General features: G+C 40.4%; 1 protein-coding gene across 15 annotated transcripts in view; it reads right to left on the bottom strand.

The window, feature by feature from the left end:
* Positions 1-13,656, bottom strand: part of SIPA1L2 (signal induced proliferation associated 1 like 2) — a 212,841-nt gene that overhangs the window by 67,000 nt on the left and 132,185 nt on the right. For all 15 annotated transcript variants that reach the window (XM_072755961.1, XM_072755966.1, XM_072755970.1 and 12 more), the window contains exons 7-8: positions 10,059-10,162; positions 995-1,152 (exon numbers count right to left, since the gene is read on the bottom strand). In XM_072755961.1, the coding sequence (XP_072612062.1) occupies positions 995-1,152; positions 10,059-10,162 (262 nt within the window). The remainder of the gene's footprint in view (positions 1-994; positions 1,153-10,058; positions 10,163-13,656) is intronic.

The following is a 13,656-nucleotide window of genomic DNA, read 5'->3' as shown; positions in this document are numbered from 1 at the left end:
TTCAGGCTAGGAAGTACTAGTTTATAGACTCTGTGTTCCTTTGAGATGGGCTAGGCGTGGGGCAGGCCTGTAAAACAGCCACATCTAACAGACAGACTAGTTTCTCTGCCTTTAGGAGAACATCCTTTACAGTCTTCCCCATCTTCCCATCCCCTCCCAGTGCACACACATGAGCCCCAGCTTGGCCCAGGAGGCCGCTGAAACAGCACTTACTGTTTTAGGATGATAAAGGGAAATAATCTTTGGTGAGTGCCAGGAACTCTAATGGGTGTTCTGCATAATTTCTGCTATTTATTCTACACACTGATGTAGGTACTATTATCCTCAAATTTAAGAGAAGGAATGAAAGGTTCCAAAGCATTAAATAACTTGTACAAAGCACCGCAGGCAGCAGCGCTGGGTTCTAAACTTAGGTCAGACACCCACTCTTTTACCCCGTGAGACATGATCTTCCAGGGGCAACTACTTCCTACAAAAGAGTCTGTGGGGAGGGAAAAGGAAAAGTCAGAAACAGGCTAGGGATTCTGCGGCACAAGTATGGCTCTTTGAAGTCACCAACGCAAGCATCAACTCCTGGTCTCAGGAGCCCTGTGGGGGTGAGTGTTTCCAAAATCTCGGATGAGAAGCAAGGTTTTACCACCACAGTAATTACTTCTGCTCAGGAAGAACCGAAATGGCCACATCATCCACCTCCAAGGCTGGTATCAATTAAGCTACGGTTCCAGCAGGGGCTGGATGCAGTTTTTAAGGGGAAAATTGAGGAAATGCATAATCTACAATTTTGAACTGCTAGGCATTTCACTTTTCAAAACGGGAAGGAGGCAGTTACTTTGTACAGCAAGTACCTGAGTGAAGACAGTGGAAATATAATTAGCAAAAGAAAAAAGGATAATGATGGGGTTAGAGATAATAATTGGAAAACAAAGATATTTCAGGAGAAGGTGTGCTGCTGAAATACAGCTGACAGAGTCAAAGTGCAGGACTGCTGGCTCACCTGTAACACACGTTTTCGGTGCACGGATTGTGTACTCTGACTATGACAAAGACGTGCTGGAAGTGGGATCGGATGCTTCTTGGAGTAAAAGGAAGTGCTCCAGGCTCTTGGAAGACAATGGTCACAATGTCATTTCCAATATGCCTTTTCCTCAGAAGCTGCGGTTGAGAACGAGAATACACATGGGGTTAACAAAGGCAATTTTCTGTACAGACAAAATGTGCCAATATATACCACTTGCTCATCTTTCTATTTTAAAGGACTGATTCTGAAAGCCAGAGTGCTTCTTTGAAAGTCAGTGCTCCTCCGTGTGACCCGGGAAGAGCAGAATGGGCTGCGTCCGAAGTGTCTATGGAGGGCAAAGCCTAACTAAGTTAATCTCTTCCACTTTAAAATTCGACTCCTTTTCATCTTGAGTTTCCTCACCCTGTAATAATAACACTTTGGCACTCAAATGTTTTCAAGAATTTTATAGCCTAAGCTCTTCAACTTAAAGCAAGGAGAGAGAGTCCAGGAGAGGGTACAGGTTTGCTAAAAACCCTACACCCGTGTGTTGGGGCCTTCACCTACTGCTCCTCCACAGGCAAGTCTGCAACAGCAACACAGAAAGACTGTTACTTTGGTGGCTAATATATTCAAACTAATTAACTGAAATCTGGCCTTTCACATGTAATTCAGAAACACAGAATTCTACCAGAATAATAGCTAGAAAACTTAACTTACAAATTACAAATGTGACAGAAGACAAGGAACCCTAGAGCAGTAACACTTTATTTATTATTATTATTATCATTATTGCTATTATTATTTGAGCAGCAACATTTTAACCGCACTTTCACTTTTCATGTTCCTGAAACGGGTCTCCCTTTGCCCCAAGTTGCTCCTAGACAGCTCAGGGCTCTGACTTAGGTATCTCCTCACCTGTAAGGGTCTTTCCCAGCAAGCCTATACTGGCACTCCACCCGTACACCCAGGTCTACCTCTATTAACATTAGTGGTAATAGAACTGTGCTAATTGTCAATTTACTTCTCCCGCATCAAATCATGATCTTCAGGGGGGCAGGGGAAGCGTCCTGCTGACTTCTGATTCCCTATCTCTGATGGCCTGCACAGGGCATAGCCAACACCCATTACACATTTGCTGAAGGCATAAGTAAGTGGTAGATACAGGATCCCAGCCACATCATACTGTGCAATAAAACTGTGATCACACCTCTGAATATATGTCGATGAAGCCATACACAAAGCACTCTCTAAGTTGATGCAAGTAAAACCACAGTATCTGTGTTCACAAAGTTTGTGATCTTCAGTTTTAATAGATTCAATAATCTTTATAGGAGCTGATGATGTCACCACAGGAATGAGATAATCTCAGGTAGTAAATCTCTCTATACTAGCAATAACAAAGACAACGAGCTTGCTCTTAAATTTATTTGGCACCTACAGAACATACCTCACCATAAAGAGCATTGAGTTCAACTCTTAAAGCCTTTTCAACCCAGATACAAAAAGGATTTCATTGTCAGGCCCCTGACTCGTGATTTAGTGCGATAAATGGTCTGTAAATGCGGGGATGAAATGTTCCTTCTTCCAGAGTTCTCTGATATGCCAGTTAAATCACTGATTCATATGCTGAAGAACTCCCATTTAAGTAGCCACCACAGTTCAAGTCACACACAAAAAGGTCGCTTTCCTGTTTGGGTGAAGTTTTGGAACATCTACTCATATATGTTAATACAGACCCAATGAGCCATCTGTAGCTTTAAAAATGTTTGCTAAATACTTAAGTTAAAATGCGCCATTTCAGACGCATGTAAAAAAATCAGTAGCAAACCAGGTCCTATACACTGTGTGATTATTTACCCTTATTACAGTGGACACAGATGATAACCACAATAAATATTTCATGTCAAGGAAAGAAAAAAAAAAGCAAGGATAAATATCTAAAACAAACATCACTGACAAGCTAGAGACTGTACTAGGTTAGGATGTTCTTCTCTCATTTCCACAATAGCTGAAACACAGGATTCAGATATTCCTTAGAAGACAAGGGGAAAAAAAGGAGCAAATGAAAGAGTAAAAAAATATATATATATATCATATATATATATATGATATATATATATATCAAATACCTAACACTGTGTTCAACTTCTCTGTTCAACACGGATCACAACAGTTGACACAATACTTTACTCAAGATCTTTGAAACACAAGAGTTCTCAGATTGATGAGTGCAAGATGGTTCTTGTGATGGCCAAGGCCACACAGTGAATTCTGCACCCCTCCTGCCTACGTGGCTGCTGTGCTGCACTTCACCTTGGGCCGGCCCTCTCAATTAAACTTGTGGGGTAAGCACGAACTCATCAGTCTGTGCTTCCTCCATTTTCTCTTCATCCAGAAACCGTTAGGTCCAGTTCTATACTTCACATCACAGGAATACTGAAAGCACCACTTAAAAGTCTGGTTCCCTCAACAAGATGTCCCTTTTTTAAGCATATTCTTTGGCTTTGTAAAATGGGCCAAAAATGTTTTTAATAGTCTAGTTAGTTGAACAAGGGTCACAAAATGTTCTTGGCAAAACAATAAAGTGTGGAGGAGCAGGATGGGGGGAGGGGGAGAGGCAGGGAATTAGGAGATTCATTAAGAAGAGTAAAATCTGAAGTTCTTTGTAGGAGAAAAAAATAAGAAAAATTAACACCTTGTCCATTAATGGGATGTCCATTAATTTGTTCAAATGCTAAAGAAAAATAACATCTGGAAAGTTAACAGAAATATCTTTCACTGATTTCCCGGACTCTGCCAAAACATTAAATAACCTCAGTAATTCCTCAGACTTCTTATCTAAAGGTAAATATTTTCTTTAGTTATTATTTAGGGGTTTTTTCTAAATGGTGAGTGATATTCTATGTAATCGAAGTCCAGAATTGGAAGGAGAAAGGGTATGGCAGCCCAGCAAGTTATGAAGGCAAGCCCCTGGATTATGAAGAAGACATGTCTGGCACTTTGTCAGGGAAGTAAGGAATGGTGGCTTCTAGTGCTGACCCCTCCTTCTAGATGTGAAGCTCATAACACTTCTCAGTGCCCAGAGAACCACCTTTGTGAGAATGAGATAATCAGTACTGTGTTAGACAGATTTACACAGTCAATCCTACAGAATTTCCAATGCTTGATTCAAGCGGTGAAATAAGAATAAAAGCTCTTGTTATGACAAGAAAAGTGAAATGTGATTCTTCACCCAATGCCATGGCAAAAATCATCCAGATGCTACAGAAATAGCAGCTATAGGGGTAATTCTCAATTCCCTAACCAAACATTGGGGCTTTAAAGGACCAGTTTTAACTCAAGGCAACAATCAAAAGCCAGTGAAAAGTGTCAGGTAGCCACACTCGGATCTAGACTGGTATAAAGTTGAACTAGGGCAGATCTAGTAGCCTCTATGCAAACAGGCTCATTTGTTCATTTTCTCTCAGCATAGTAAGGTAAAAAAAGCATTTTGCACACCTCATTCTGGGCGGCAGGGGGCGGGGGGGGGGGGGGGGAGGAGCAGCCTGCACAGTATGAAAGAAATGAAGATGGATGTGGCTCACAAGTGCCTAAGAGTCAGAATTCGTGAAGAGAGAGTTTAATTTGAAACTGGAAAAGGCTGATCTCCAGAGACAGTCTCCTGTCTCAAGAAGCAAATACATGAAAATTTGCATGATTTCAAAGAGAAAACTGCATCATGTAATGATTATTTTATGTGTTCCAAAATTCAAAGAGACGAACCCAGAACTGAGCAAGAAATTAAAGGTATCCCCATAAAAACCGATCACAAGTTCTGGATCTTGGTCCTTGGGTTGGAATCTAAAGTCCTGTCCCAGGAATAGTGTTGACCAAGACTCCTTTGAGTGTATCCTTCCTACCTCTCTGACTTGTCACCCATCCCCACCTCCCAGAGAGTCACCTTGCCTCTCCAACAGGTCAGTCTGTTTCTGTCACAGGCACTTTGCTCTTGCTACTCCCTTGCCTGGGAAGTTTCTCCCTCTCACACAGAGGGTCAGCTTCTCTCTCTTCAGAGACCCTCTTAATTCTTTTTTTTTTTTTTTATCCTCTTAATTCTGCATGTGTGCACACAACACACACACACACACACACACACACACACACACACACACACATCCTACACCCTCATGTACTCTACACTCAAGACTCAACACCAGTGGTTAGGTTTTGGTTTTGATTTTTAAGAGATTATCTAGATTTTCCTATGAAAAGTAGAAATGTGAATGTAGATCAGGAGTCTAATAAGAAAGAGGGAAACCTACACACATGATCACATAAATTCAAAAGGCTTTTATTCAGAGAGGAAAAGTCTCGCCTATCCACTCCCCACAAAAAAAGTGAAAGCTAGGTTAACCGCTCTTAGCTTAGCAAATCATATCAAGTTTAACTGCCATCTCAAGGATTCATCGTGGACTTACTTTATATAAACAATATAAAAATATTATGTAAAACATTTAATATAAAATATGTAAAACTGTATTTCACCAATAAGAAGAGTCAATGTTCAAATCAGTTAGGCTAGCAAAGCTGAGTATTCTTCTGCAAATGGATAAATAGAAACAAACGAAGAATGTAGATTTTTAGAGATTTAATTAATAACAAAATGAAGAGAAGAAGAGGATTATGAAGATACAATTATTTCTTTTTTTTTTTTTTTTTTTTTGATAGATACAATTATTTCTGATACCTGGTAGTACCCACCCTACTGTAAGCTGTCATGTTTATTATCTGAGATAAGTACACATTCTTATTTAGGGCCTGGGGATAAATCTGGTCACAGAACGCTGAATAAGCATTTTATTCTTCCAAAGTATTCCATATTATTATTATTTATAGGTGAACCCAAATGCAGTCAGGACCTACTCGTACAGTACTTAATGAGATATATTTCTCCTGTATCTGAATGGTTCCTTAGCAGTTCCAATTAGGGACTTACAGAACCAAGTGCATACACCCCTCAAGATAGGTCGGCCATCTATCCAAATTATATAGAGAAAGGCTTCCAGGTTGGCTCAAACCTAACAAGCTGTGTTCTCCATTACCGCTGTAGAGGTCAAGTCTGTCCCTAGGCTAATGCCAGTATTCTTCAAATGGAATCTCAGAGACCTAGGGACTTGGCCTAATTCCTTAGGGACCTCCTAGAGGCTTAGATAATCCTTGAAAGCAGAGGGGCTCTATCTAACTTTATGCATGTACTTAAAAAAAAAAAAAAAACAAACTACATGTGCTAGGCACCATGCTACCTTTATCCATTTTATATGCTTACATTTAAGAAAAGGTCTCTGCCCAAGTGAATTCTGAAGCTAACTCATGTTCTTTCCACTGATAATATGTCATGATAGCTAATCTATGATTTGGCTACAGGACAAGTAGAAGGGAAGCATACAGGGGAGACAGCCCTGGGAAAAGGAATCCAACCACCAGACTGGCTCAGAGAGACAGATGGGTCTTCAGGGAAGAGGGAAACCACTCCAAGAGCGGGCTCTCTTATCGTTCCCTGGGGCTGCCTAGGTTTTCTTTGTAAGAGTCATACATTCCAAACACTGAACTCTTTTGCAACAGTGGTAAACTCTCTCAAGACTTTTAATACATCTTGGAATCAGCTTTCAGCTTGATTTATTATAAGAACAAACATAAGAAATTATATCTGATGGGGACGAGTCTGGACCAGTTAAATAGTCACAAATACCGTGGTGCTAATGAGGCCAAAGTTACAGGCACAATTCATGTACAGGCCGGCTAACTTTGCTAAGTTCTGTGGCTTCCAACTGCACTCATGAGCCCAGAGAGTCATGTCAGACATTTCCACCCCTGGGATGAACATAATCTGCAGGCATGGGTGAGGAGAATGGGAGATGTGCAGAGGGCCAGTACAACCCATACCAAATCTGGACAGTACATGTTCCAAGAATGCACACTGGCAACATTTATCTACAAACAGAATATTCTGGTAACAAACCAAGATTAGCAAAATATTAAATGCCAAAGTAAAAATAATTTTCTGAAATTTCTGATAAATTAGCCCCTTACTTTTTTAACTATCTAGGTCTTACTGTCTCATAACAGAGCTTCAGGATTGGGAACAGGAAAATAAAATGCAAATTAAGTCATCTAAAAGACTTGAGTTATCTAATATATGATGAAATAGTAACAGCAATTAAAACTTACCGAGCACATTCTGTGCCAGGCACCAGTAAATGCCTTATATGTATTGGCTCACCTAATTTCAGCCACTGTCTACAAAAGGTTCATTTATTCTTTGAACTAGTGTTTACCACCTGCCTACCGTGTTTGGGGTATGGTTCTTGGTGTACAGGGACACCTCAATGAAGAAAAAATATAAAGTCCTTGCATTCATGGATAAAGGAAACTAGATCATAAAAAAAATTGCCCAAGATCACAAAACTAGTAGCTGGGATTCGAATCCAGATAGTATGGCTTCAGAATTCTTGCTCTGTTAACAACTACATTTTTCTGTTGAAGCTGTTTTTCTATCTAGAAGCAGGAAGCCTCAAACGGCCCAGAATCACAGAAATCTGACACTTAGAGGGACATGCTGTGTATCATCTAGTCTAGGCATCGTGTGTGCCACATCCCCCAGCTGTAAAATACAACATTCTTTCCGTCTGAGCCAGGGTGCTACCCTAGAATCCTTCTTAACACAATTTTCCAAGAAGCCACTGCTGGCCATCTAAACCATGTCCTTATTATATAATTACCTAATTTCTTGAGAGGCTAAGATAGGCAAGTTTAGAATACATCCACTGAACTCTTATGTCCATTCTTCACCATCCCCTTTATATTATGAATACTTGCCCACATAGCATTCCATACACAGATTTCCCAGTGGACCATATACAGGATCATATATGTCCCAGGCACAATAAGGGTACTCATTAAAAAAGTAAAACAAACAATTTTACAGTTTTCTACCTCTAATCCATTAGTATAACTTAATGTCATGGATTTTCACTCAAGTTTTAAAAAACAACAAAGAGGTAACCAAGGAAGTCTTTAAGCTACAGAGTCTGCAATGTGTAGTATCAACTTACAGGGGATTTGTGTTTTTTTTGTTTTGTTTTGTTTTGTTTTTTTAAATTTCTGGTTTGGGATGTTTAACACATCTATCCATCCCCACTCCCTAATGTCCATCCTTCCATCTCCTTTTTTGTGTATAGGACTTTAAGGACAGTTTCAGTGGGGAAAAATAAGTCAGGTACAGAAAACTCATAAACCCATACATTTTAATTACCATGCAATAGGAAGGAGGCAGGGAAAGCCTCGTTTGAGGTCTGCTAACAGCAAAGTCCAGCAGACTTCAGAATTCCAGAGGCTGCCATCTGGGAAATGATGGGGGCCAGTCCAGCTTGGAGTGCAGTGGCTCAAGTAATTAGGGAGCTGGAAGGGTTCTGTGGTCTGAACACTTGATTACTGGGGTCAAAAGGCACTGGCTCTGCTTCTGCTAACGCACAGACGGATTTCTTGGCCTGAGTAAGCCCTATTAGTTTTCCGAGCGACAACTCACACAGAGCTTAATTACTGAATGATTCACAAGTATCCGGTGGACAAATGCACTGGTCTAAATTAAGCTTCTTAATAGCAAGGGAATCTGTTTGGCATTATTTCAAGTAATTTTTTTTAAGAGCTAGAAATCCTTTAGGTTAAAACATATACAAACACATACATATGATCTAGTGATTGTAACTCTTCCCTTAAAAAATCATACAGATATAGGGGCTCCTGTGTGATTCATGTAAGCATCTGCCTTCAGTGCAGGTCATGATCTCAGGGTCCTGGGATCGAGCCCCTCATTGTGTCGGGCCCTCTGCTCAGCAAGGAGTCTGCTTCTCCCTCTACAATCCCCCTGCTCATGCATGTGCTGTCTCTCAAATAAATAAAAATCTTTAAAAAAAGAGAAAAAGTACAAATATTGGCCAAAAGGTAGATTTTCTGATGGTAGTGGGAAGAAAACTGATTATTAGGAAACACTGATCATCGGGAAGGACAACAGACTGAGGTTAAGTATCAGATAAATGGCCAGAAAATCCAGCTGGCAATGAGAAGGAAAAGGGAAAGAGGAGCTATCCCTATTGTGAAGAGCTTGGCTGGAATCAGAAGCCAGCTTTCTCATCCCAACTGGAGGGTCTAAGGCGGTTCTTACAATTAGTGATGGGTGGGGCAAGCAGTTTCTTTGCAAAACTTTTATTTTGACTACCTTCATTGAATTTCATGAGCATAAAAAGGAGAAAAAACATTCTCTTGCAATTAAGTTTCATTCATTCAGCACATTCTTTTTTTTTTTTTTTTTAAGATTTTATTTGAGACAGAGACAGGGCAAGGTGGGGGAGGGGGAGAGGGAAAGGGAGAGGGAGAGGCAGACTCCCCACTGAGGGTAGAGCCTGACTCAGGGCTCCATCCCAGGACACTGAGATCATGACTTGAACTGAAAGCAGACTCTTAACCAACTGAGCCACCCAGGCATCCCTCATTCAACAAATGCTATGCAGTCCCTGGTGTGCTAATATATTTTTATAGCAAAGGAGTGCAGTTAAATGACATCATAACTAAACTTCCTTGACATGAAAATAAACTTTAACTCCTGATTGAACCCAAATACAATCAAATCACTAAAACTGAATCATGCCATGAATAAATTAAAAGATCTCTTCTTACAGTATTTTCTATAAATAAGTTATCTACCCATACTCAGAAACCTGAGCTCAGCTCACCTCACTGGCTTATTTATATTGAACACAGTTGACACTGGTTTCCACTAAGATTTTGCCTAGCAAGCAATAAGGTGCATGTGGAAGAGTGTCCAAGTATTTTAAGGAAAAAGTGCAACAGAAATATGCAAAACTCCTCCCTTTTAAAGGCCCACTACTTCCAAATGATGAAAAGAGTAAATATTATTAATGCTGCTGAAGAGAAAATCCCCCAGTGAGGCTTTGCCAATTCCAATCTCATGAAGCTCATCAGTGGGCTGAGCTCAGATCTGGGAAGTAGAGGGAAGACCCACCTGCTGCCTGTTGTTGGGCATGTAGGGAAGCATGGTGGACACGTGGAACATGACTTCATAGTCTTTGTATGTGGTGTAGAGGGAGTGAGTTCCTGTAGAATCAGCTGAAAACAGAGGTGGAGGACAAAATCAAGTCAGGAAACTGCAAAAGTTAGAAACGGGACACTTAGAAGGTTGTTTTCCTAAGGCAATCCATTTGCAAAGGACAAACCACCCAACTATACCCCACCGGTGGTGTCTTGGCAGCCACTCTGCTCTCTCGCTGCACACCATTCCTGCCACTTCCCAACCCACCTCTGTGGCCTTAATGCTTGGGTTTCTCCTCATCTGCTCTCATCTATGTGCTTCCCCTCCCTTTTTTCAATATGCTCACCTTTGCAATCCTGACATAGAGGACCCACCACGGATGCAGCTGAGCAGAGGTAAGCACAGGATGGAAGCTGGAGGTGCAGCTCGGCAGGCGTGGGTGCCATTATTGGAGAGTACCGGCCAACTAGCCGCCCTCCTTGCCCCACTCTGTGTGTGGGTTTACAGTTAATTCTTAATGATTCTTGGGTAACTGATCTTCCAGAACTCAACAAAATGAAACAGGACTGACTTAATATGAGAATGGGAATAAAAAATGCTCAAGATTTCTTTCCCTGAATTACATAATTAATTTCCTTCCCTTTAAAAAAATTTTTCCTTCCCTTTTCAGCAGGCTATGCAATGATGCAGTCATATGATTAAGGCAGAGAACGACGGTGATCTCTTACTGTGTATTATGCACTGACATGTGTTAAAAACTGTGACATCTGAACCCCTCTTAATCATACAGCTATTCACCTGCAGAAAAGCAGAATGATTCTTTGCAAATTCAAAATCCATCTGCATTATCCACAGGTTACCACAAACTGAGTTTCACACACCTAAACCAACAGTGACTTAACACTTACATGATAACTTTAAGGCATAGTTTTTAACCACTTTGCATATGGATAAATAAAGACAAAAGGATATATATGAGCAAGATGTACACAGAATTCAGGGCTGCCTTTCTCAATCTTTGACTAACATAGAAGTTTACTTGTCTATCTTTTAAACAATAAGAAACAATGTTATTCAAGGTCATTAAAAAAAGTTTATTCCACTGTTTGTTAGGAGGAATTCTATGTAATCATCTTGGGCTTTTTTTGTTTGTTTGTTTTTTAAGTAGGCTCCATGTCCAGCATGGAGCCCAATGCGGGGCTTGAACTCAAGATTGAGATCAAGACCTGAGCTGAGATCAAGAGTCAGACACTCAACTGGCTGAGCCACTCAGGGCCCCCTTTTTTCAATCTAAATATTTTAATTTGGAATGCCTGGGTGGCACAGTGGTTGAGCACTTACCTTTGGCTCAGGTCATGATCCTGGCATCCCAGGATCGAGTCTCGCATCAAGCTCCTTGTAGGGAGCCTGTTTCTCCCTCTGCCTATGGCTCTGCCTCTCTCTTTAGGTTTCTCATGAAAAAAAAAATCTTCAAAAATATATATTTTAATTTTACTTTAAAAATATTACAACACTTAACCTTCATGGACCTTTATTCTTTTCTTTCTGAATCCTGCAGTTTTTTCTTTGAATATTCATTCTGACTCAGAAACAGTCCTGAAAATTTTGTAGAAAAAAATGATCACATCCAGTTTTGCAGATTCTGAAAAGGTATTCATAGCAGACAATTTAATAAAAAGGGGAAGTATTTAAAATACTTGACAAATCAACCTGCAGATGTTAAGAGGTTATTCATCTAATAACCTCTTAACCAAATTCCATTAACCAGTTCCCAAATCAATGATCTCTTTTAGTTGTATTTTAGTTGTGTTTTAAGTACATATGTGTTATTTTTCATAGGACTTCTTGGAAGGTACAATTCCATTTCAACTCTCTTGGCTGAAGACAGAGAATGTGGCTTTGGAAGTGAAAGAGCATGGTCATAAGGGACTGATGATCCTCTTCCATGAAGAACTCACTCATTAATAACAACATGAAGGTCAGGGGCTGAAATAACCCAGCACATTCAATAATTCTCATCACAACACCCTGCTATTTGGATAGTTAGAATTCAGTGAGAGGAATCCTTATAGACAGCTAATAGTCTAGCCACCAGGTTTCAGCTTCAGGATATTTCAATGAAGGCGGGGGAACAGACTTTGTTTTCCTAAAGATTTTATTTATCTGAGAGAGACAGAGAGATCCTGAGCAGGAAGGAAGGGCAGAGGAAGAAGACAAGCAGACTCCCTCCTGAGCAGGGAGCCCCATATGAGGCTCGATCCCAGGACCCCAAGATTATGACCTAAGCCAAAAGCAGTTGCTTAACCCACTGAGCCACCCAAGTGCCCCTGGGAGAAGAAAACATTTTTTTAAATAAGATTATAATTTGTCCCAAACAGTCCTACAAGATGGATTTCTGAAATTAAATATTCTGACATTTTTTCATCTCAAATATCAGTATGGTAATGGAACAGGTGAACGGACAAGCTGTTCAAGGGTCTGCTACAAATATTTCTTTTTTTTTTTCCTGCAAATATTTCTATTGGAAAAGAGCTGCATGCCATCAGGGCAGTCCCTAGTTTTGTCACCTCAGCATCCAGACCCAAAAGAGACTGTCCACAGACAGCCTCAGGTCTATACTCCACTGTGGTGAGCAGAGGACCTTAGTGGCTCATGTTCCCTCTCTTCCTACTTCATTTCACTTTGTATTTAAAACAGAAAGAACCCATTTTATGATACCCACAAGGGACATCCCAGACACGCTAAATTTTCCTTGTGGCTCAGATTCGACCAATGTCCTGTGGGAGGACAGGGTGAAGACCATACCACACCACTCTCCTGAATTCAAGAATGAAGACTTTTTTTGCGTCAGTTCTATGAAAGATCTAATTTTATTTGACCATTTCATGAAACATAATTCTTAGAAACTTCCTCTTTACCACAGGGATGTCTTAGACTTCGTCACATCTCACAGATTGCCTTGCCTTGTTCATAAGAATAACTGAGATTTGCTGATTATGAGAACCAACACGTCAACATCTCGTTCTTATGTTATCATTTCCTTGAGTGAGGTACTTAGTATTGCATCTGTAATGGATCAAGGACATGTATCTCCTAGGTCATAAAAATTCAAAGCTGATGTTGATTTTTATACCTAGAAAAGTATTTACATTATCTGTGTGGCAGTTTTACAGAATGTACAGATCAGAAGTTCTTACAATGTTTCCTCAATTCACCCCACTGAAGAGAGATGACAGGCATACATAATAAGGAATCCATGTCAGCAGTGGTTTTCCAGGATGTATATCCCTAAGGGTGGCACGCCCACATCTCTAGGGGGTGGCTGGTGGTTTGCAGGCAAAGGGAGTTTGCAAATAAAAAGGAAGAAAAATCAGAAAAGGTCTCATATGTGGATACTTACCGTGGGTGTCACAAATTATTTCCTAATCTTTATAGATCTGAGGCAAGAGCAATATGCATCTGATATAATAGTCAAGTCCAACCTTGGCATGCGTGTAGGACACACAGGGGCCAACATATGAGGTAATACTGTCTCCAGATCTTAGGATCTACATTCTAAACCTAACTTTCA

Source organism: Vulpes vulpes, chromosome 4 (genome assembly GCF_048418805.1).
Source record: "Vulpes vulpes isolate BD-2025 chromosome 4, VulVul3, whole genome shotgun sequence".
NCBI classification, from domain to species: domain Eukaryota; kingdom Metazoa; phylum Chordata; class Mammalia; order Carnivora; family Canidae; genus Vulpes; species Vulpes vulpes.
This window is presented reverse-complemented; position numbering and strand designations above follow the sequence as displayed.